Genomic DNA, 18,849 nt, shown 5'->3' on the forward strand with positions numbered 1-18,849 from the left:
AGAGATCAAATTGCCAACATCTGCTGGATCATGGAACAAGCAAGAGAGTTCCAGAAAACCATCTATTTCTGCTTTATTGACTATGCCAAAGCCTTTGGCTGTGTGGATCACAATAAACTGTGGAAAATTCTGAAAGAGATGGGAATACCAGACCACCTGATCTTCCTCTTGAGAAATTTGTATGCAGGTCAGGAAGCAACAGTTAGAACTGGACATGGAACAACAGACTGGTTCCAAATAGGAAAAGGAGTTCGTCAAGACTGTATATTGTCACCCTGCTTATTTAACTTATATGAAGAGTACATCATGAGAAACGCTGGACTAGAAGAAGCACAAGCTGGAATCAAGATTGCCAGGAGAAATATCAATCACCTCAGATATGCAGATGACACCACCCTTATGGCAGAAAGTGAAGAGGAACTCAAAAGCCTCTTGATGAAAGTGAAAGTGGAGAGTGAAAAAGTTGGCTTAAAGCTCAACATTCAGAAAACAAAGATCATGGCATCTGGTCCCATCACTTCATGGGAAATAGATGGGGAAACAGTGGAAACAGTGTCAGACTTTATTTTGGGGGGCTCCAAAATCACTGCAGATGGTGACTGCAGCCACGAAATTAAAAGATGCTTACTCCTTGGAAGGAAAGTTATGACCAACCTAGATAGCATATTCAAAAGCAGAGACATCACTTTGCCAACAAAGGTTCGTCTAGTCAAGGCTATGGTTTTTCCTGTGGTCATGTATGGATGTGAGAGTTGGACTGTGAAGAAGGCTGAACACTGAAGAATTGATGCTTTTGAACTGTGATATTGGAGAAGACTCTTGAGAGTCCCTTGGACTGCAAGGAGATCCAACTAGTCCATTCTGAAGGAGATCAGCCCTGGGATTTCTTTGGAAGGAATGATGCTAAAGCTGAAACTCCAGTACTTTGGCCACCTCATGCAAAGAGTTGACTCATTGGAAAAGACTCTGATGCTGGGAGGGATTGGGGGCAGGAGGAGAAGGGGACGACAGAGGATGAGATGGCTGGATGGCATCACCGACTCGATGGACATGAGTTTGAGTGAACTCCAGGAGATGGTGATGGACAGGGAGGCCTGGCGTGCTGCAATTCATGTGGTCGCAAAGAGTCGGACACGACTGAGCAACTGAACTGAACTGAACTGAACTGAAAGTAATCTGATGTAAATTTGGTTAATTAACTGGGTTTACTTTCTATTCTATCGTCTCGTCAACTGCCTTATATAATTGTGATGCTTCTTAAAACTTCTAAGAGACAGGAGGCAATCCAGTTAGGACATATCGAAATGTGGAGGCTAAATGAACCAATTGGATTTTGTTACATCTTGAACAGAAGTTTTGTCAAGACAAAATTTGAAGCCATTTGTACATATTTTACTTCCCTGTGTCTTTGAAAAGTTGATTTTAAATTTTCTGTCAATCCCTTGCTTTAAAAAAAGTCACTTCAGGGACACTTGAAGTATGAAAACATCAACTATTCTGTTACTTTGCCTTGATTACCATGGAGATCGACTGTCATCCCCACACAATCATGTTATGTGATCACTCAGTTCAGTTCAGTCACTCAGTCGTGTCTGACTCTGTGACCCCATGGACTGCAGCACGCCAGGCTTCCCTGTCCATCACCAACTCCCGGAGCTTGCTCAAACTCACTAGCCTAGTCAAATGGAGTCTCCCTGAAGGCTCTGTTGGTGTACAAAGTGATCTAAAAAAAAAAAAAAAAAGCCTGCTGTTTAATGATTTGGTGGAGAACAATCCATGTCCAGGAATAACTGAGAAATAAACAGAAAATGGTTGATAGGATGTTTCACTTTCTGTGGGCTCTTATAGTTTCAAAATGCTTATGGGAAGTTGCATAATCAACCCAATACTCTCATCAAGAAATTGCTTGGTCAATTCATTGGGTAGATTCAGAATCAGTAGCTGGTTTTATTTTGGTTTGGTTTTTTTGAGTAGGAAATTAGAAGTGTATTATACCACTGCCAAATATACTAATAATCCAAATAGACTTTGGAAAACACAACTGTATGAGTAATCCTTATGAATCAGTTGTCTATGGAAATAATTAGATTCAATAAAAAAATGCTCAATCACTTATTCATTTATCTGGATTATTTTTATCCAGACAATTTAGCTTTTTTTTTCTTTTTAACAAATTTTATTGGAGTATAGTTGCTCTGCAATGTTGTTATTTTCCATTGTATAGCCAAGTGAATCAACTATCTGTATACACATATCTCCTTCCTTTTGGACTTCCTTCCCATTTAGGTCACATTGAGCACTGAATAGAGTTCCCTATGCTATACAGTAGGTTCTCGTTAGTTGTCTATTTTATACATTGTATCAACAGTGTGTGTATATATATATACATATACATGTACATCAACCCCAGTCTCCCAATACATCCCATACCCCCGCTTTCTCCTTGGTAGCCATATGTTTGTTCTCTATGTCCGTGTCTCTGTTTCTACTTTGTAAATAACATTATCTATACCAAAGTTTTCAAATTCCACATACATGCATTAATCTGCCATATTGTTTTTCTCTTTCTGACATAACCTCACTCTATATGCCATTCTTTAGGTCCATCCACATCTCTACAAATGACCCAATTTTGTTCCTTTTTATGGCTGAGTCATACTCCATTTTATATATGTGCTACATTCTCTTTATCCTGGACATTTAGGCTGTTTCCATATCCTGGCTATTGTAAGGTTCAGTCCCTAATTCTTGAAGATCCCCTGGAGAGGAAGTGGCAACCCACTCCAGTATTCTTGCCTGAGAAATCCATGGACAGAGAAGCCTAGGGGGCTCCAGTCCGTGGGGTCGCAGAGTCGGACGGGACTTGGTGACTGAACACACATGCATACAGGGAACCTCCATCCTGTTCTCCATAGTAGCTGTATCAGTCTACATTCCCACCAACAGTACAAGAGGGTCCCCTTTCCTTCACACTCTCTCCAACATTTATTGTGTGTAGATTTTGTGGTGGTCATTTTAACCAGTGTGAGGTGATATCTCCCCCACCCCGCCCCCCTTGTAGTTTTGGTTTTTCATTTCTCTAAGAATTAATGGTGTTGAGCATCTTTTCATATGTTTGTTGGCCATCTGTATGTCTTCTTTGGAGAAATGTCTATTTAGGTCTAAAAAGGTCTCCCGCCCATTTTTTTGATTGGGTTTGTTTTTTGGAGCTGCATGAATTATTTCTATATTTTAGAGATTAATCCTTTGTCAGTTGCTATATTTGCAAATATTTTCTCCCATTCTGAGGGTTGTCTTTTCATCTTACTTATGGTTTCCTTTGCTGCACAAAAGCTTTTAAGTTTAGTTAGGTCCCATTTGTTTATTTTTGTTTTTATTCTAATTACTCTTGGAGGTGGGTCAAAAAGGACTTTGCTGTGATTTATGTCAGAGTCTTCTGCCTATGCTTTCCTCCAGGAGTTTTCTAGTATCTGGCCTTACATTTAGGTCTTTAATCCATTTTGAGTTAATTTTTGTGTTTGGTGTTAGGGAGTGTTCTAATTTCATTCCTTTACATGTTGCTGTCCAGTTTTCCCAGCACCAATTATCTAAGAGGCTATCTTTGCTCCATTGTATATTCTGGCTTCCTTTGTCATAGATTAGCTGACCATAGCTGTGTGGGTTTATCTCTGGGCACTCTATCTTATCCCATTGATCTATATTTCTACTTTTGTGCCAGTATCATACTGTCTGAATTGCTGTTTTAAACCAAATTAAAATATTCTAACTGATTGAAAGTGTAGCTGGTTGGTGAGGCTTTCTCACAGTGTCGTTCAAACAAAGATTCTAATTGCTGATTTTTTTTTTTTTATCGTAAGTATTCTTTTTCTAGACCTTAAGTGATATCTCAAGCAGAGTCCTTAACTTTTCTGTCACTTTCTATCATTAAACCATGGTCCAGTTCCATTAGAAACTAAAATCTGAAATTTAATTTAAAGATTCTTTTTCTCCTATGGTCAGACTTTTGGCTCTGAGGACTAGGGGCATTACAATTTGTTTCCTGAATCCTCCAGCACCTTGGAATAAATGGAGCAGTGGGGGTGGGACAGAAGCAGGGAGCTTACTCCATTTCAGAAACACCTTTAGCCATTCTTCTTACCTCCCTGCTCTTCCTGGTTTTTGTGGGGGTACAGCGATTGGAGATAAAGAAAAGATGAAAGGAGAAAGTCAAGGTGGGAGGGAAGAGAGCACAATGTGAAGCTCTTCACTGATTTTCTGGGCACATGGGCTGACCTCAGGTGGCACCCAGATTCTCAGCCTCTTATAAAACACAATATGAATTATTTACGGGAGCCTGTGGGATGCTTCTCTGGCCAATTCCATGATCTGAGATACCTCGTCAGGACTTAACCCTCCCCCCCACCCCCGTGAAACAGATGTACCTGTCCACCTCACTGGTCTTCTGGAGGGTCAGCTACTTTCAAGCCTAACTTTCCAGCTGCCCATGTGACCCACAGGAAGCTCCTCTGTCTTTGACAAGCCAAATGATGAGAACGCTCATAATCCACACTGGCTCATCTCTCAGACATGCTTGGTTCAGTTATCTCTTGTCTGTTTGAATAGACATAGGGTAGACCAGCAAGCCTGCTGCCTCAATAAGCTTCTACCTAGGGAATAAATGAAAGGCAGATCTCTTTTGCAGGAACCTCAAGAGTCTGTAGATGTCTTTTATTATAGCTTCATTTTATCTTAGCCATCAGGAGAGGAAGAGCACCTCTGTCTCTCACTGGAGAGAATAAAATTGTCTCTCAGGCCTTAGAAGGTTTTGCTAATGATTTCTAGGATACCTCCTTCTTGATTTTCCTTCTCATTATATATATATATATGCTCCAGTGACATTTCAGATCAGTGAGACAGATTTTGATGTCTCTTACCAAGTCTTGGGAAATGTTTAACTCCAAAATAGCCATTTTATTCAGAGTGAGAAGATGCTTGTGCCCATTTGTCTTTAATTTGAGGACCTTCTTGCCAACTCTGTAGTGATAGGGAAAGCAGTACTTGAGATCCTGTTAGTTAAAGTTGACAATACATGAAGTGTTCTTGATGATGTCCTGGTTAAAAGGACAAAACTATGATTGGAAGAATTAATATCATCAAAATGCCCAAATCACCCAAAGCAATCTATAGATTTAATGCAATCCCTGTCAAAATATCCATGACATTTTCATAGAATAGAACAAATATTCCGAAAATTATATGGAACCACAAAAGACCTTGAACTGTTAAAACAATCTTGAAAAATAGAACAGAGTTGAAGGTATCAGACTCTCTGACTTCAGACTATACTACAAAACTACAGAAATCAATATAGCATGGTACTGGCCCCAAAACAGACAAATAGATCAGTGGACCAGAATAAATAACCCCAAAATAAACCCACACCTAACCACAGATATGCAGATGACACCACCCTTATGGCAGGAAGTGAAGAGGAACTAAAAAGCCTCTTGATGAAAGTGAAAGTGGAGAGTGAAAAAGTTGGCTTAAAGCTCAACATTCAGAAAATATTTAGAAGATCATGGCATCTGGTCCCATCACTTCATGGGAAATAGATGGGGAAACAGTGGAAACAGTGTCAGACTATTTTTGGGGGCTCCAAAATCACTGCAGATGGTGACTGCAGCCATGAAATTAAAAGACGCTTACTCCTTGAAAGGAAAGTTATGACCAACCTAGATAGCATATTCAAAAGCAGAGACATTACTTTGCCAACAAAGGTTCGTCTAGTCAAGGCTATGGTTTTCCAGTGGTCATGTATGGATGTGAGAGTTAGACTTTGAAGAAGGCTGAGTGCTGAAGAATTGATGCTTTTGAACTGTGATGTTGGAGAAGACTCTTGAGAGTCCCTTGGACTGCAAGGACATCCAACCAGTCCATTCTGAAGGAGATCAGCCCTGGGATTTCTTTGGAAGGAATGATGCTAAAGCTGAAACTCCAGTACTTTGGCCACCTCATGCGAAGAGTTGACTCATTGGAAAAGACTCTGATGCTGGGAGGGATTGGGGGCAGGAGGAGAAGGGGACGACAGAGGATGAGATGGCTGGATGGCATCACTGCCTCGATGGATGTGAGTCTGAGTGAACTCCAGGAGTTGGTGATGGACAGGGAAGCATGGCATGCTGCGATTCATGGGGTCGCAAAGAGTCAGACATGACTGAGTGACTGAACTGAACTGAACTGATGGTCAGTTATACTATGACAAAGGAAGCAAGAATATACAAAGAAGAAGAGACAGTCTCTTCAATAAGTGGTCCTGGAATAACTTTACAGTTCCATGTAAAGTAATGATATTATAACATTTCCTCACACTGTATACAAAAATACAATGGATTAAAGACAGAATAAGATCTGAAAGTATATAACTCCTGGAAGAGAACATAGGCAGAACACTCTTTGACATAGATCACAGCAATAATTTTTGGACCTGTCCTCTAAGGTAGGTCTTCCCAGGTGGGTCTCAGGAGCCTGGCAATGCAGTAAATGTAGGAGATGTGGGTTCAATCTCTGGGTCAGGAAAATCCCCTGGAAGAAGCATAGCAGCCCACTCTGGTATTATTGCCTGGAGAATGCCATGACAGAGCAAACTCCAGATTACTGTCCATAGCATCACAAAGAATCAGACACGACTAAAGAGATTTAACACACACACACACACACATACTCCTAAGGCAAAAGAAATAAAAGCAAAAATAAACAAATGAGACCTAATTAAACTTAAAACTTTTGCACAGCAAGGGAAACCATTGACAAAATGAAATGGCAGCCTACTAAATGAGAGAATATATTTGCAAATGATATTACCAACAAGGGGTCAATATCCAAAATATATAAACAGCTCTGCTAAGTCTCTTCAGTCATGTCAGACTCTGTGCGACCCCATAGACAGCAGCCCACCAGGCTCCCCTGTCCCTGAGATTCTCCAGGCAAGAACACTGGAGTGGGTTGCCATTTCCTTCTCCAATGCATGAAGGTGAAAATTGAAAGTGAAGTCGCTCAGTCGTGTCCAACTTCCAGCAACCCATGGACTGCAGCCCACCAGGCTCCTCTGTCCATGGAATCCTCCAGGCAAGAGTACTGGAGTGGGGTGCCATCGCCTTCTCCATATAAACAGCTCATATAACTCAATATAAAAAAAAAAAAGCCAACCCAATTTAAAAATGGGCAGAAGAGCTGAATAGACATTTTTCCAAAGAAGATATACAAATGGCCAATAGGCACATGAAAGATGCTCAACATTTCTAATTAATAGAAAGGCAAATCAAAACCACAATTAGACATCACCTTACACTTGTCAGAATGGGTGTCATCAAAAAGTTTACAAAAAACAAATGTAGGCAAGAATGTGGAGAAAAGGAAATCCTTGTACACTGTGGGTAGGTGTGTAAGTTGATTCATCTGCTATGTAAAACAGTATGGAGGTTCCTGAAAAAAGCTAAAAACAGAACTACCATGTGATCCAGCAATTCTGTGCTTGGGTATTTATCTAAAAGAAGCAAAAACACTAATTTGTAAAGATACATGTACCCAGTGTTCATAGCAGGTTTGATCCCTGTGTCAGGACAATTTCCCTGGAGTAGGAAATGGCAGCCCACTCCAGTAATCTTGCCTGGAAAATCCCATGGACAGAGAAGCCTAGTGGGCTGCAATCCATGGGGTCGCAGAGAGTCAGACAGGACTGAGCACACACACACGATGCTCGTAGCAGCACTGTTTGCAGTAGCCAGGTTACGGAAGCCAAGCATGTGTCCATCGATAGACAAGTGGATAAAGACGCTATGGTATTCATATACAGGGGAGTATTCCTCAGCCACTAAAAAGAATTACATTCTCTCATTTGTAGCAGTGTGGATGGGCCTAGAGAATGTTATGCCTAATGAAATGAATCAAAGACAAATAGTGTATGATACCACTAATTTGCGAAATTGAAAAAAGTAAAATGAACGTATCGAGGAAAACAGAAACAAACTCAGATATAGAAAACAAACTAGTGGTTTTCAGTGGAAAGAGGAAAGGGAAGAGGGGCAAAATAGGGCATGAGGTGAAAACACAGAAATTACTGTATATAAAATAGATAAGTGACAAGGATATACTGTAGAGCACGGGGTATTATAACCACTATTTTGAATAACGTAATGGAGTATTATCTATAAAATTACTGAACCACAATGCTGTATGCCTAAAACTAATATAATATTGAAAATCAACTATACTTCATTTAAGAAAAAACAGACGAAACTTCATGTCAATGAATCATATTCTTTTAACTGATATATAGTATTCAGAATTTCAGTATTACTTTTCAACATATATTTTTATTCAGTTTTCAAATCTGCATATATCATTTTTATTTTTATGACTCTAACATGACATTTTATGGAAGTATAATAAATTTGTATATAGAGACCTAACCATATTTTTGCAGAATGTAGTTTGTTTCCCATGTTTTCATAGTAAGATTTAATGTCTTTGGGGCTTAAGTATAAATTGCAAAGATTGTGGTTAATTCATACAGTTGCATATTATGGAGCTGTTAAAAATTACACTGCTGACTTATTTATTGACAGAGAAAGATTTTTCTGTAACTTTTTTAAGACTACAAAACAGTATGTATGGTATAATGCCATTTTTGAAAAATAAGTATATTAGTATATATTCTCTTGCTTTCACACACACATATATATGCATGTGTGGAAATTATAAATAAATAATAATAGTTCTTTTTGGATAATGAGGTTCTGGTAAATTTTATTAACATTTCTACAATGAGAGCATATTGATAAACAAAAAAGTAGATATTATTATTTAAAGCATCAATGAAATGAAAAAGGCATTGGGGTTCCTGGCTAGAAATGAAGTATTGCATCATTAATACTCAAGAGTATTGCTTTCCTTTTAGGTCAAGACACAGAAGAAGCAGGGAGCTCCATGTCCACTCTGGAGAGGTCACTGGCGGCACGCCGAGCCACCCGGGCCAAGCTCATGATTCCTATGGATGCCCAGTCCAGCAATCCTGGTGAGTGACAGTTGGTGCCACAGTGGAGACGGGAACAACATCACGTTAATATGAGGCATGCGTGCTTAGCCGCTCAGTCGTGTCCAACTCTTTGCAACCCTTTTGCCTGTAGCCCGCCAGGCTCCTCTGTCCATGGGATTTTTAAGGCAAGAATACTCCAGTGGGTGGGCATTTTCCTCCTTGATTTGCAGTATTATATTAGTTTCAGTTTGTATATTATATTATACAGTTTTCTTTGTGTATCTTTTCTCTATCAGCTATCAAAACCTGATTAGAGTTTTCTCTGAACTTTCTGGACAAATGGGCATAATGAAGAACAATTAAAATCATATCATTTTTATTTGGAAGTTAGAATTTTCACTCTGTTGTTTGTTGTGCTTGCCTTACACAACCACGTGATTTATCTATGGGCAATCAGTTGATACATATTTAAGAAGTTGTATAGAAAACGAATCGATCTAAAAAGAATGGAAGTTTTGTCATTATTGATCTTATTCTAACAACCACCTTCATAGATTTTAAAAAACTTTTAATAAGTCTAATTTTCAGACTTAAATAATCTAGCTCTCTTGAAACAAATATTGAAATAATCACTTCCTACTCCCTTCATGTTGAAGTTTTCTGTCATACTCCCATTTTCACTGAAGATATTAGTATCTGTGAATCACTTCCTTTCCAATTACCTCTGTGATCAATCTTGGTAATTACAGTATCCATGCACGTAATCCATCTGATGTTAGTTCCTGATGTTCCCTACAATATTAGCTCTTTCCCACCTCAGTTCATCAGTTCCATGTCACACAGTAAACCAATAACTGTACCTGCTGCAGAATGTCAGTTTCTGTCATCTCTTTTTCTAGCACAGTATTCTTTTTCTCGTTTATTGGCCCCTTGCTAACAAATTTTTAATCCCACTAGGACCTACAGTCCATTAACTCTGCAACCTTCCCATTATCCCTGGTCTTCCTCATGTCTTTTTATTTCCATTAAAACTCAACTTCCAATCCAGCATTAATTACTACCTTCCGTCCCTTCTAAACAGCCTCATCTCCCTTGGTTCTTCTTCCCTATCATAGTTACCACCCAAAAAAACTCAACCCTGGTTAAATTAGCTCCTCAGCAACATTGACCATGAACCCTGACAGCTGACTTCATTTGAAGAAAGATATGTAGCCTATTTGGGCTTCCCTGGTGGCACAGCTGGTAAAAAATCCACCCGCAATGTGGGAGACCTGGGTCCAATCCCTGGGTTGGGAAGATCCCCTGGAGAAGGAAACTGCTCCCCACCCCAGTATTCTGGACTGGAGAATTCCATGAACTGTATAGTCCATGAGGTCACAAAGAGTCGGACATGACTGAGTGACTTTCACTTTCATATAGCCTATTCACTGGGCATTTATGACAACAAATTCAAGGTGAACTGTCATTTATTTGGAAATGCCAGTCATTTCTCTCACTTTGAGAGAAATCATTCATTATCATTCACTGAGACATCATTCATTGTCTCACTGTATAAGATGAATATCTTATATCTATTCTTTCCTTTCTGACTCAATACCTCTCTCCTTTCCCCTGTCCCTGCTAATAAGCCTGCTTCTTTTATCACCAAGAGAAGCATTTAGAAATGATATCCTTATCTACCCTTCAAATCTAGTGATCTGTTTTTGTTTCTGTGTAAGACCAGCCCTTTCCCTTGAGGACAACCTTTCATTCCCACTTAGGGACTCTTCTGTAATTATCCCTTTCCTTTCTTGGATCATCAGTTTTCCTTCCTACTCCAATATGTGTATGAGCATTATCTCATAACTCCCTTGTTAAAGCATCTTCCCTGGAACCACTAGCCCATTCCTCCCCTTTCCTGAGAAACTCTCTTAAAAGTTGTCTGTAATTACTTTTTGCTCTTTTAATCTTCTTTATTAATTTTAATAGCATTTCCACAGTCCCTCTACTAAAACCATGGCTGCCAAGATTTCAATAATCTCCACATCTTCTTACCAAATGCTCAATTGTCCAGTGCTCAGCAAAATTTGACATAGCTTCTGTTTTTCCTGGAATGCTTTCTTCACTTGCCTGTTGTGTTCTAAATGCCCCCAGTTTTCTTCCTGTCCCACTGCCTTCTCATTTTTAGTCCTTTACTTACTCCTCCTTTCTCCCCAATCTCTTAAGAGATAGAGTACCCTCGGGCTCAGTCTGCAAACTGCTGTCTACTATCTACACTCGCTTCTTAGAAGTTGTCATCTAATACCAATGGCTTTAATGCCATTTGCATGCTGATGAGTCACAAAAGTTAATCCCCAGATTAATTCCTTCCTGAAACCCACATCAATTTCCATATACAATATTGACTCACCTTCTTCAAATGGCTAATAGGCAAGCCAGGTGAGCTCAACATGGAAATCTTGCTGTTCCATAATTCCCTCTCCCCAGCTCCAAACTTGATTCCTATTATTTTTCCCAATACACGGTACCACTATTTAACCATCTATTCTTGTTTAAAAAACAAAATAAAACACAACCTCTAGTTTCATACTTCTTTATTCTGATTTCCTCACATCGCAAATTCAGTCTTTCACCAAATCTGATAGTTCTTGCTTTCAAAACCCATCCCGAATCTGACTACTCTTTCCCACCTCCACTTTTCTGCCTTATCCAAGCTATACCATCTCTAGATGGCAAATATAATCTATAGATTGTAGACTATAGCTGTAAACTTGTAACTGTTCTCTTTTCTTGAGCTCTTGATCTTACAGGAAGTCGTCTACACCGAAGCTTTTCAATGTGAATTGGATGATGTTATTCCTCTTGACTTCCCGTCACATGTGGCACAATATCCAGCGATTTCATCATGCCCAAGAGGTGCCCTGTGGTCCAGCCTCTGGCATGTCTCTCACACTGTCTCCTGCTGTTTCTCTCTATAATCTCTTTCAGCCACATAGCTCTCCTCTCTGTTCTTTGGCAATAACACACATTCCATCTCAGGGACGTTTTACTGTCCTCTTTGCCTGGCATTTCTTTCCATAGATATTTAGTTGACTTTTCCCTCATTTATTCAGGTCTGTGTTCAACTACCACCACCGCGAAGGAACATAGATCTTCCCTGACCATTACCTAGGAGCCTCCTTGGTCTCTCTCTACGCTCTTCATTCTGCTTTGTTTTTCTTAATTTGTATAACTGTCTTACTTGCTTTATTGTGTTTGTTTACTTATCATGTGTTTTCCCTGTGTAGTATAGGCTCTATGAGAGCAGGAATTTTGCCTGCTTTCATCACGTCATATCCTCAGTACCCCAAATGGAGATTGGCATGGTAGGCACTCAGTTGATACTGTTCAGCCAAATGAATGAACTAATGGCTGTTTCTTTCTACCTACTGTATGTGATGTTTCCTCTACATTCCAACATAGCTCTCAATTTTACTATAATAAATGGAATTTATAACAGATGCCAGTTGTTCAACTCATGGGATAGATACTGTTCTTATGCCTGTTTTACTAATAAAAGAACTGAGGCTTACAGAGTTTAAGTACATAGCTTACAATCATACAGCGAGTAAGTGACAGGGCCAGAATTGGGACTCCGGACCGGCTTCAGCCTCTGTGCTCTGAATCATTATGCTCCCAGCTGCAGTCCTCTGTGAAGCTATTCATTCCTTTACCACATAGAAGGATGCTGTACACTTAGCTGCTTCTATTTGTGTTTTCCTTCCAGCCACTTTCCTCTTATAACTAAGTTCTGTCTGTGCCAACCTTCTATAGCTTTCTTCTTAAAAATCAGTGTGTTTCAGAATCTTCATGGGACTTTCTCTCCCATATATAACTTCTTCATCTAAGAAGTTTCCATATCCCATTGACTTTTTTTTCTTCCACTGTATCTTTTGAATCCCTGGCTGCATTCCCATTTCCAAGATTCATGTTTTTATTCTTCTCTTTATGGCCTTACCCCTGAACTGTCAAAACAGCTTTATAATTAATCTTCCTCCTCTCTGTAGTACCTTCTAAATGTCTTTGTATCCTGCTTGCCAAATTTCTTCCTAAAACAACTTAAATATGGCATTCTACTCCATAAATTTTCCCAATGGCTCCTCACTGTCTTCCAAAAAAAAAAAAACCCTGTGCATACCAGATGTAAGTCTGTATTTCTAGTCTCCTGTTGCTATGTTAGACACCCTTGCCAAGCCAGACCAATCACCAGTTCACAAATATGCATTGTTGTTTATTTGATTTTCCTTCTGAACACATTTTTTTTTCCCCCTTATGGAATGACTTGGTAGCCATCTCTAACTAATAGAGATCTGTGAATCTTTCAAAGACCAGAGAGGTATTAATGCTCTCATGAATTCTTTCCTCTCTGATTACTACACCCAGAAATGAGGGCTTCTTTTCTCATGTTTGAATAGTCTCTCTTTTTAACACTTTTGTGGAATTAATTCCTCAGAGTACTGCCTCATATACTTAGGTATTCAAGTCCAAATCTTCCCTCCTCTAACAGATTGTGTATTACATGATAGGGAGGGGATGCAGCTAATTCTTCTTCATATTCACACATTGTTTAACTCAATATCTAGCATAAAATTGGTACTTGCTAAGTATCTGTCAAATAAATGACTAGATGAAAAAAATAAACGTATTATAAGAAGGCCTTGTGTTCATAACACATCAGGGTTTAAGGCTCTTTTTTTAGCAGTTCTAATAGAATATCTTCAAATAAAAACTTGATACATTAAAGGCAGTTAAAATTGTTTACATTCAACAAGAACTAACGAGCTTAGAAAGAAAGAGAAATGTAATGAAATATAACAAGTGTTGAGAACTTCTAAATATTATTCACTAGCTAAATACCTTTCTAATTCATATGTCATTTACTCCTCCCAATACTCTCATGTGTTGAGTTTATCCTGATTTTACAGATGGGAAATAGTCTTAGCTTAACAAACTTCCTTCCTTCCATGAGTCTGTATGATGTGCTTCTTTTCTAAGGACAAAGATGCCTTATATTATTTGTATTCATTTTTAAAAATAATTTGTTTGACTCTAGCATCTCCAGTTTACAAACATGCAAACCAAAGTTCTGAGAGTCTGAACCCAACACTTGTGCTCAGTCTGTTGGCTTCACCCTACCCCCTCATGCTGTCATCTCAAGCTCTGACTTGCTCGATGGCTAAAGCACGACTTCTCTTATTCCTAGTGTCTTACATGAATGCAGGCCCTAAAATGACAAGTAATTTATTACTTTAATTAGTTTAAAATTAGTAAATTAGTAGTTAGAAATGTATTAGTTTTATTAATTTGAAAACTATTCTATAAAGCATGCATATATGTAATTTTCAGCAGTTAAATACATTTATAAAATGCATAGGGACACTCTGACTCAACAGTTCCATACCTAGATTTATTCTGTTCTTGGGTGTATATCTAGCAGAAATGCCTAATATGCTCACCAAAAGACATGTATAAGAATACGTTGGGGAATACTGCTTGTCATGACTTGGTAATGTATATAACGTATTCACACAATGGACTACCATGTAGCAATGAACACGGAAAAGCTAAAATGATACAAACAATATGGAGACTCTCACAGATGTACTCCTGCAAAACAGAAATGTAATTCATCCGTATGATTCAATTTATGTAAATCTTAAACAGGCAAAGTAACCTATGGGGTTAGAATTCAAAAGAGTAGTTACTCTTAATGAGAGGTGGTTAGTTACCAGAAGGGAACATGGAGCAGCTTCTGATAACGTTCCATTTTCATGGCCTGGATGATGGTCAGAAGACATTTCACCCTGAAAAATCACTGAGCAGTACTGACGATATTTAGTTTTCAATATGTATTACTGTTGTTCAGTTGCAAAGTTGTGTCCAACTCTTTTTGACCCCAAGGACTGCAGCACACCAGGACTCCCTGTCCCTCGCTGTCTCCCAGAGTTTGCCCAACTTCATATCCATTGATTTGGTGATGTCATCCAACCATCTCATCCTCTGGCACCCTTTCTCCTTCTGCCTTCAATCTTTCCCAGCATCAGGGTCTTTCCAATGAGCCAGCTATTGGCCAAACTATTGGAGCTTCAGCATCAGTCCTTTCAGTGAGTATTAAGGATTGATTTCCTTTAAGATTGACTGGTTTGATCCCCTTGCTGTCCAAGGGACTATAAATATGCATATTATATTTAAATAAAACTTCAGTTAGAAATGAAGAGTCAGTAGAATATAGACCTTTTGAAATCTTTGTTGCATTACATTCTTTGTTGGCTCCAAACTCAGTTGGTTAAACTCTATCTAACAAGAGAAAATTTATTTCAGCATATAATCCAAGTTGATTTTAAAATTAATTCTTAGACTTTCTGATAAATAAAATAGATTCTTTGCAACTGACATGATTGATGGGCCTTAGCTAACTAGGCTGAAAAACTTGTAGATTTGTATCTTGACAGAGTTATGATTTCATTCAGAATGGTAGATGCATGTACTGATGGCCCACTTGCAACTATTTGGATTTACTAGTGTATCAGGTCTTGTATAAACTACATCATAGCATAGTTTGGGTTTCCAGTCACACGTATAAAGATGCTTGCTGTTCCACTTAATAATCTCTATTTTTGTAAGATTATTTCCCCCCTCTTCCTTGACATTTCTCACCATGTTCTGCAAAATGATAACTACCAGATAAAATATAAACTATCTGAAGTGTTTTTTAGTTCTTAAAATTCACATGAAATGGCATTTAATTTCATTGAAGTACAAAACCTGTTTATTTGTCTGAGGTTATGCTTTTTGGTTGAAAATATTAGGTGGCATATGTTACTTCTTACCCCAGAACACACTTCACAGCTAAGCAAGCTGATGCCTATGAGAAGCATAGTAGCTAATAGCATAGACAGGAGAAGAATCCAGATATTCTGATTTCCCCAGTCTGGTGCTCTTTCTTATAAAACTGTGGCAAAAAGTGAGTATTTTTACAGTGGCCAAAAATAATTTTATGTGATTTTCTTACTATAAATTAGTCTCCTGGAGAAGACTCTTAAGAGTCCCTTGGACTGTAAGGAGATCCAATTGTCCATCCTAAAGGAAATCAGTCCTGAATATTCATTGGAAGCACTAATGCTGAAGCTGAAACTCCAATACTTTGGCCACCTGATGCAAAGAATTGACTCATTGGAAAAGACCCTGATGCTGGGAAAGATTGAAGGTGGGAGGAGAAGGGGACAACAGAGGATGAGATGGTTGGATGGCATCACTGATTCAATGGACATGAGTTTGAGCAAACTCCAGGAGTTGGCGATGGACAGGGAGGCCTGGCGTGCTGCAGTCCATGGGGTCGCAAAGAGTTGGACACGACTGAGCAACTGAACTGAAGGAAAGTCATATGCTGAGTTTCCAGGAATCAGACTCTGAAAAGAGATTGGAAAACAGGAGATTTATTAGCAAGTTCCTTTAGGAGTAACACCTGTGAGGGTAAAGGGTACAGGATTGCTGAGAGGGAGATAGTAAACTAATCAGGTATTGTTATCATCATTCACTTTGTAAATCGTGTCCAAGTCTTTGAGACCCCCATGGAGTATAGCACACCAAGCTTCCTGTCCTTCACTATCTCCTGGAGTTTGCTCAAATTCGTGTCCATTGAATTGATGATGCCACCCAACCATCTCATTCTCTTTCACCCTCTTCTCCTGCCTTCAGTCTTTCCCAGCATCAGGGTCTTTTCCAATGAGTTGATTCTTCATATCAGGTGGCCAAAGTATTGGAGCTTCAGCATCAGTCCTTCTGGTGAATATTTAGGGTTGATTTCCTGTTGGATTGACTGGTTTGATCTCCTTGCTGGTTGGCATATGGAAAAACCTGGAAAAACTATTTGGCCAACCCAAAAGTTTGATGGAGGCCTCAATTGACAGTACAGATTGCTCTGGTGCTGGAATTATCCTTCTAGGTTGTCCCAGATGAGGTGCGGGGGTGGGGGAGGTTCTGTAGTCTTTGAGGCAGACTGCTCCTAGGAAGTAAGGTACAGCCTTGGTGAGCAGCTTCTTTGACTGAGAGCAGTACCTGGAGCGATGGCAGCTTTTCTTACACTTTCAGTGTTTTATTATTCCATGCATCCTAATTATTCTGCCTTGGAAAGATTCCTTTTCCATTCTCATATTGTGTTTTCTGCTGCTGTAAAATGCCTGAGGAGAGGCGAAGAATAGATCTAGGTAAAATAGAAATGGAAGCAGATACCCTGTAGGATCACATCAGCTGTACAATTTTAATAATTCACTGTGTGAGTTTGTTAAGTAAAAATCTCTTGAATTTTTTTTTTTTTTCAGTTTTTTATTTCCTTGTAAATATTTGAAGGAAAAAATGTAAGATCAGCCTCTAAAGAAGCTAGAAGTTTCAAAAACTTAAATTAGATGGTGTTTAAAAAGACTGAGGCAGAAGAAAGCATACAGTTTTGTTTTAAGGATAGCTTGGATGCTGCTATGGCTACTGGTTGGGGGCCTTTCTAGAACGTTAACTACGAGAGCCAGCATTTTCTTCCCCAACTTCACTATCTGCTTTAGTCACTTGAGTGCAGAACTCAAACAGTTTTCAATATCTTTGGAAATTTTTGACTTATATTTTAAGTGGTCATATTTTTTAAAATTTTATTTATCATTGAACAGTTTTATTTAGATATAATTTATGTGTGTAACTGTACATATATAATGTACATAGTCTAGTAAGTTTAGACGTGCATTCACCCATGATACCATCACCACAAAGTCATAGATAAGGTTGTTTTAAACAGTATTTTTTATTAAATGTTATTCAGCTCAGTCTTGAGGCAGATCTGTTGGGACTCAGGAGAAATTAATGTCAATAACCAACATTTCCACCCTGCTGCACTTGTAGGTGGGTGCTGTCTTTAATCCTCAGAACCACATCCTAATGTTGGTACCACAATGATCTCCACTTTACTGATGAAAAAAACAGGAAATAGATTACATACCCTCTCATGTGAATGTATAGTTACCTACTGCTGCTAAGTCGCTTCAGTCGTGTCCGACTCTGTGCGACCCCATGGACTGCAGCCCACCAGGCTTCTCCATCCATGGGATTCTCCAGGCAAGAACACTGGAGTGGGTTGTCATTTCCTTCTCCAATGCATGAAAGTGGAAAATGAAAGTGAAGTCGCTCAATCGTGTCTGACTCTTAGCGACCCCATGGACTGTAGCCTACCAGTCTCCTCCATCCATGGGATTTTCCGGGCAACAGTACTGGAGTGGGGTGCCATTGCCTTCTCCCAGTTACCTCCTATTACCTAACAAATTACCTCAAAATGTAGCAACAGAAAACAGCCATTTATTTTTTCAGTAGCTTCTGAGCATCAGGAATCCAGGAATGATTTAGCCAGGCAGTTCAAGCTCAGGGTCCTCAAGACATGACTCCTGGCTTCCTCCAGAGTGAACCATCAGAGAGAGCGAGAGGGGAAAAGAGAATGAGAAAGAATCTCATTTAACCCATTTTTGGAAGTGACATACCATCACTTCCATTGCACTCTTTGGTCACCAGACCAATCTGGATGAATTGTGGCAGGGAACTCCAACAAGGATGTGAATACATGAAGAGAGAATCAACGGGCACTGTCTTCGATGTTGGCTGTGGCATTTTTTCCCTATCAACTGGCAGAACTAGATAATGAACCCAGGCAGTCTGACCTAGTGTTCGGGCCCTTTACCACTATTTTAAGAATAACTGCAGAACGTGTCGTTGTGAATGTTCACTATTTTCCTCAAGTAGGAATTTGTGGATACTTGTGGCTGGCCTCCAGTGACAATTGCTTG

The 18,849-nt window shown here is 39.2% G+C and overlaps 1 protein-coding gene across 1 annotated transcript in view; it reads left to right on the top strand.

Moving 5' to 3' along the window:
* DCC (DCC netrin 1 receptor) overlaps nucleotides 1-18,849 on the top strand; it is an 877,980-nt gene that overhangs the window by 785,452 nt on the left and 73,679 nt on the right. The window contains exon 25 of the mRNA XM_070361809.1: nucleotides 8,936-9,052. Within this exon, the coding sequence (XP_070217910.1) occupies nucleotides 8,936-9,052 (117 nt within the window). The remainder of the gene's footprint in view (nucleotides 1-8,935; nucleotides 9,053-18,849) is intronic.

This window comes from Bos mutus, chromosome 24 (genome assembly GCF_027580195.1).
Source record: "Bos mutus isolate GX-2022 chromosome 24, NWIPB_WYAK_1.1, whole genome shotgun sequence".
NCBI classification, from domain to species: Eukaryota; Metazoa; Chordata; class Mammalia; order Artiodactyla; family Bovidae; genus Bos; species Bos mutus.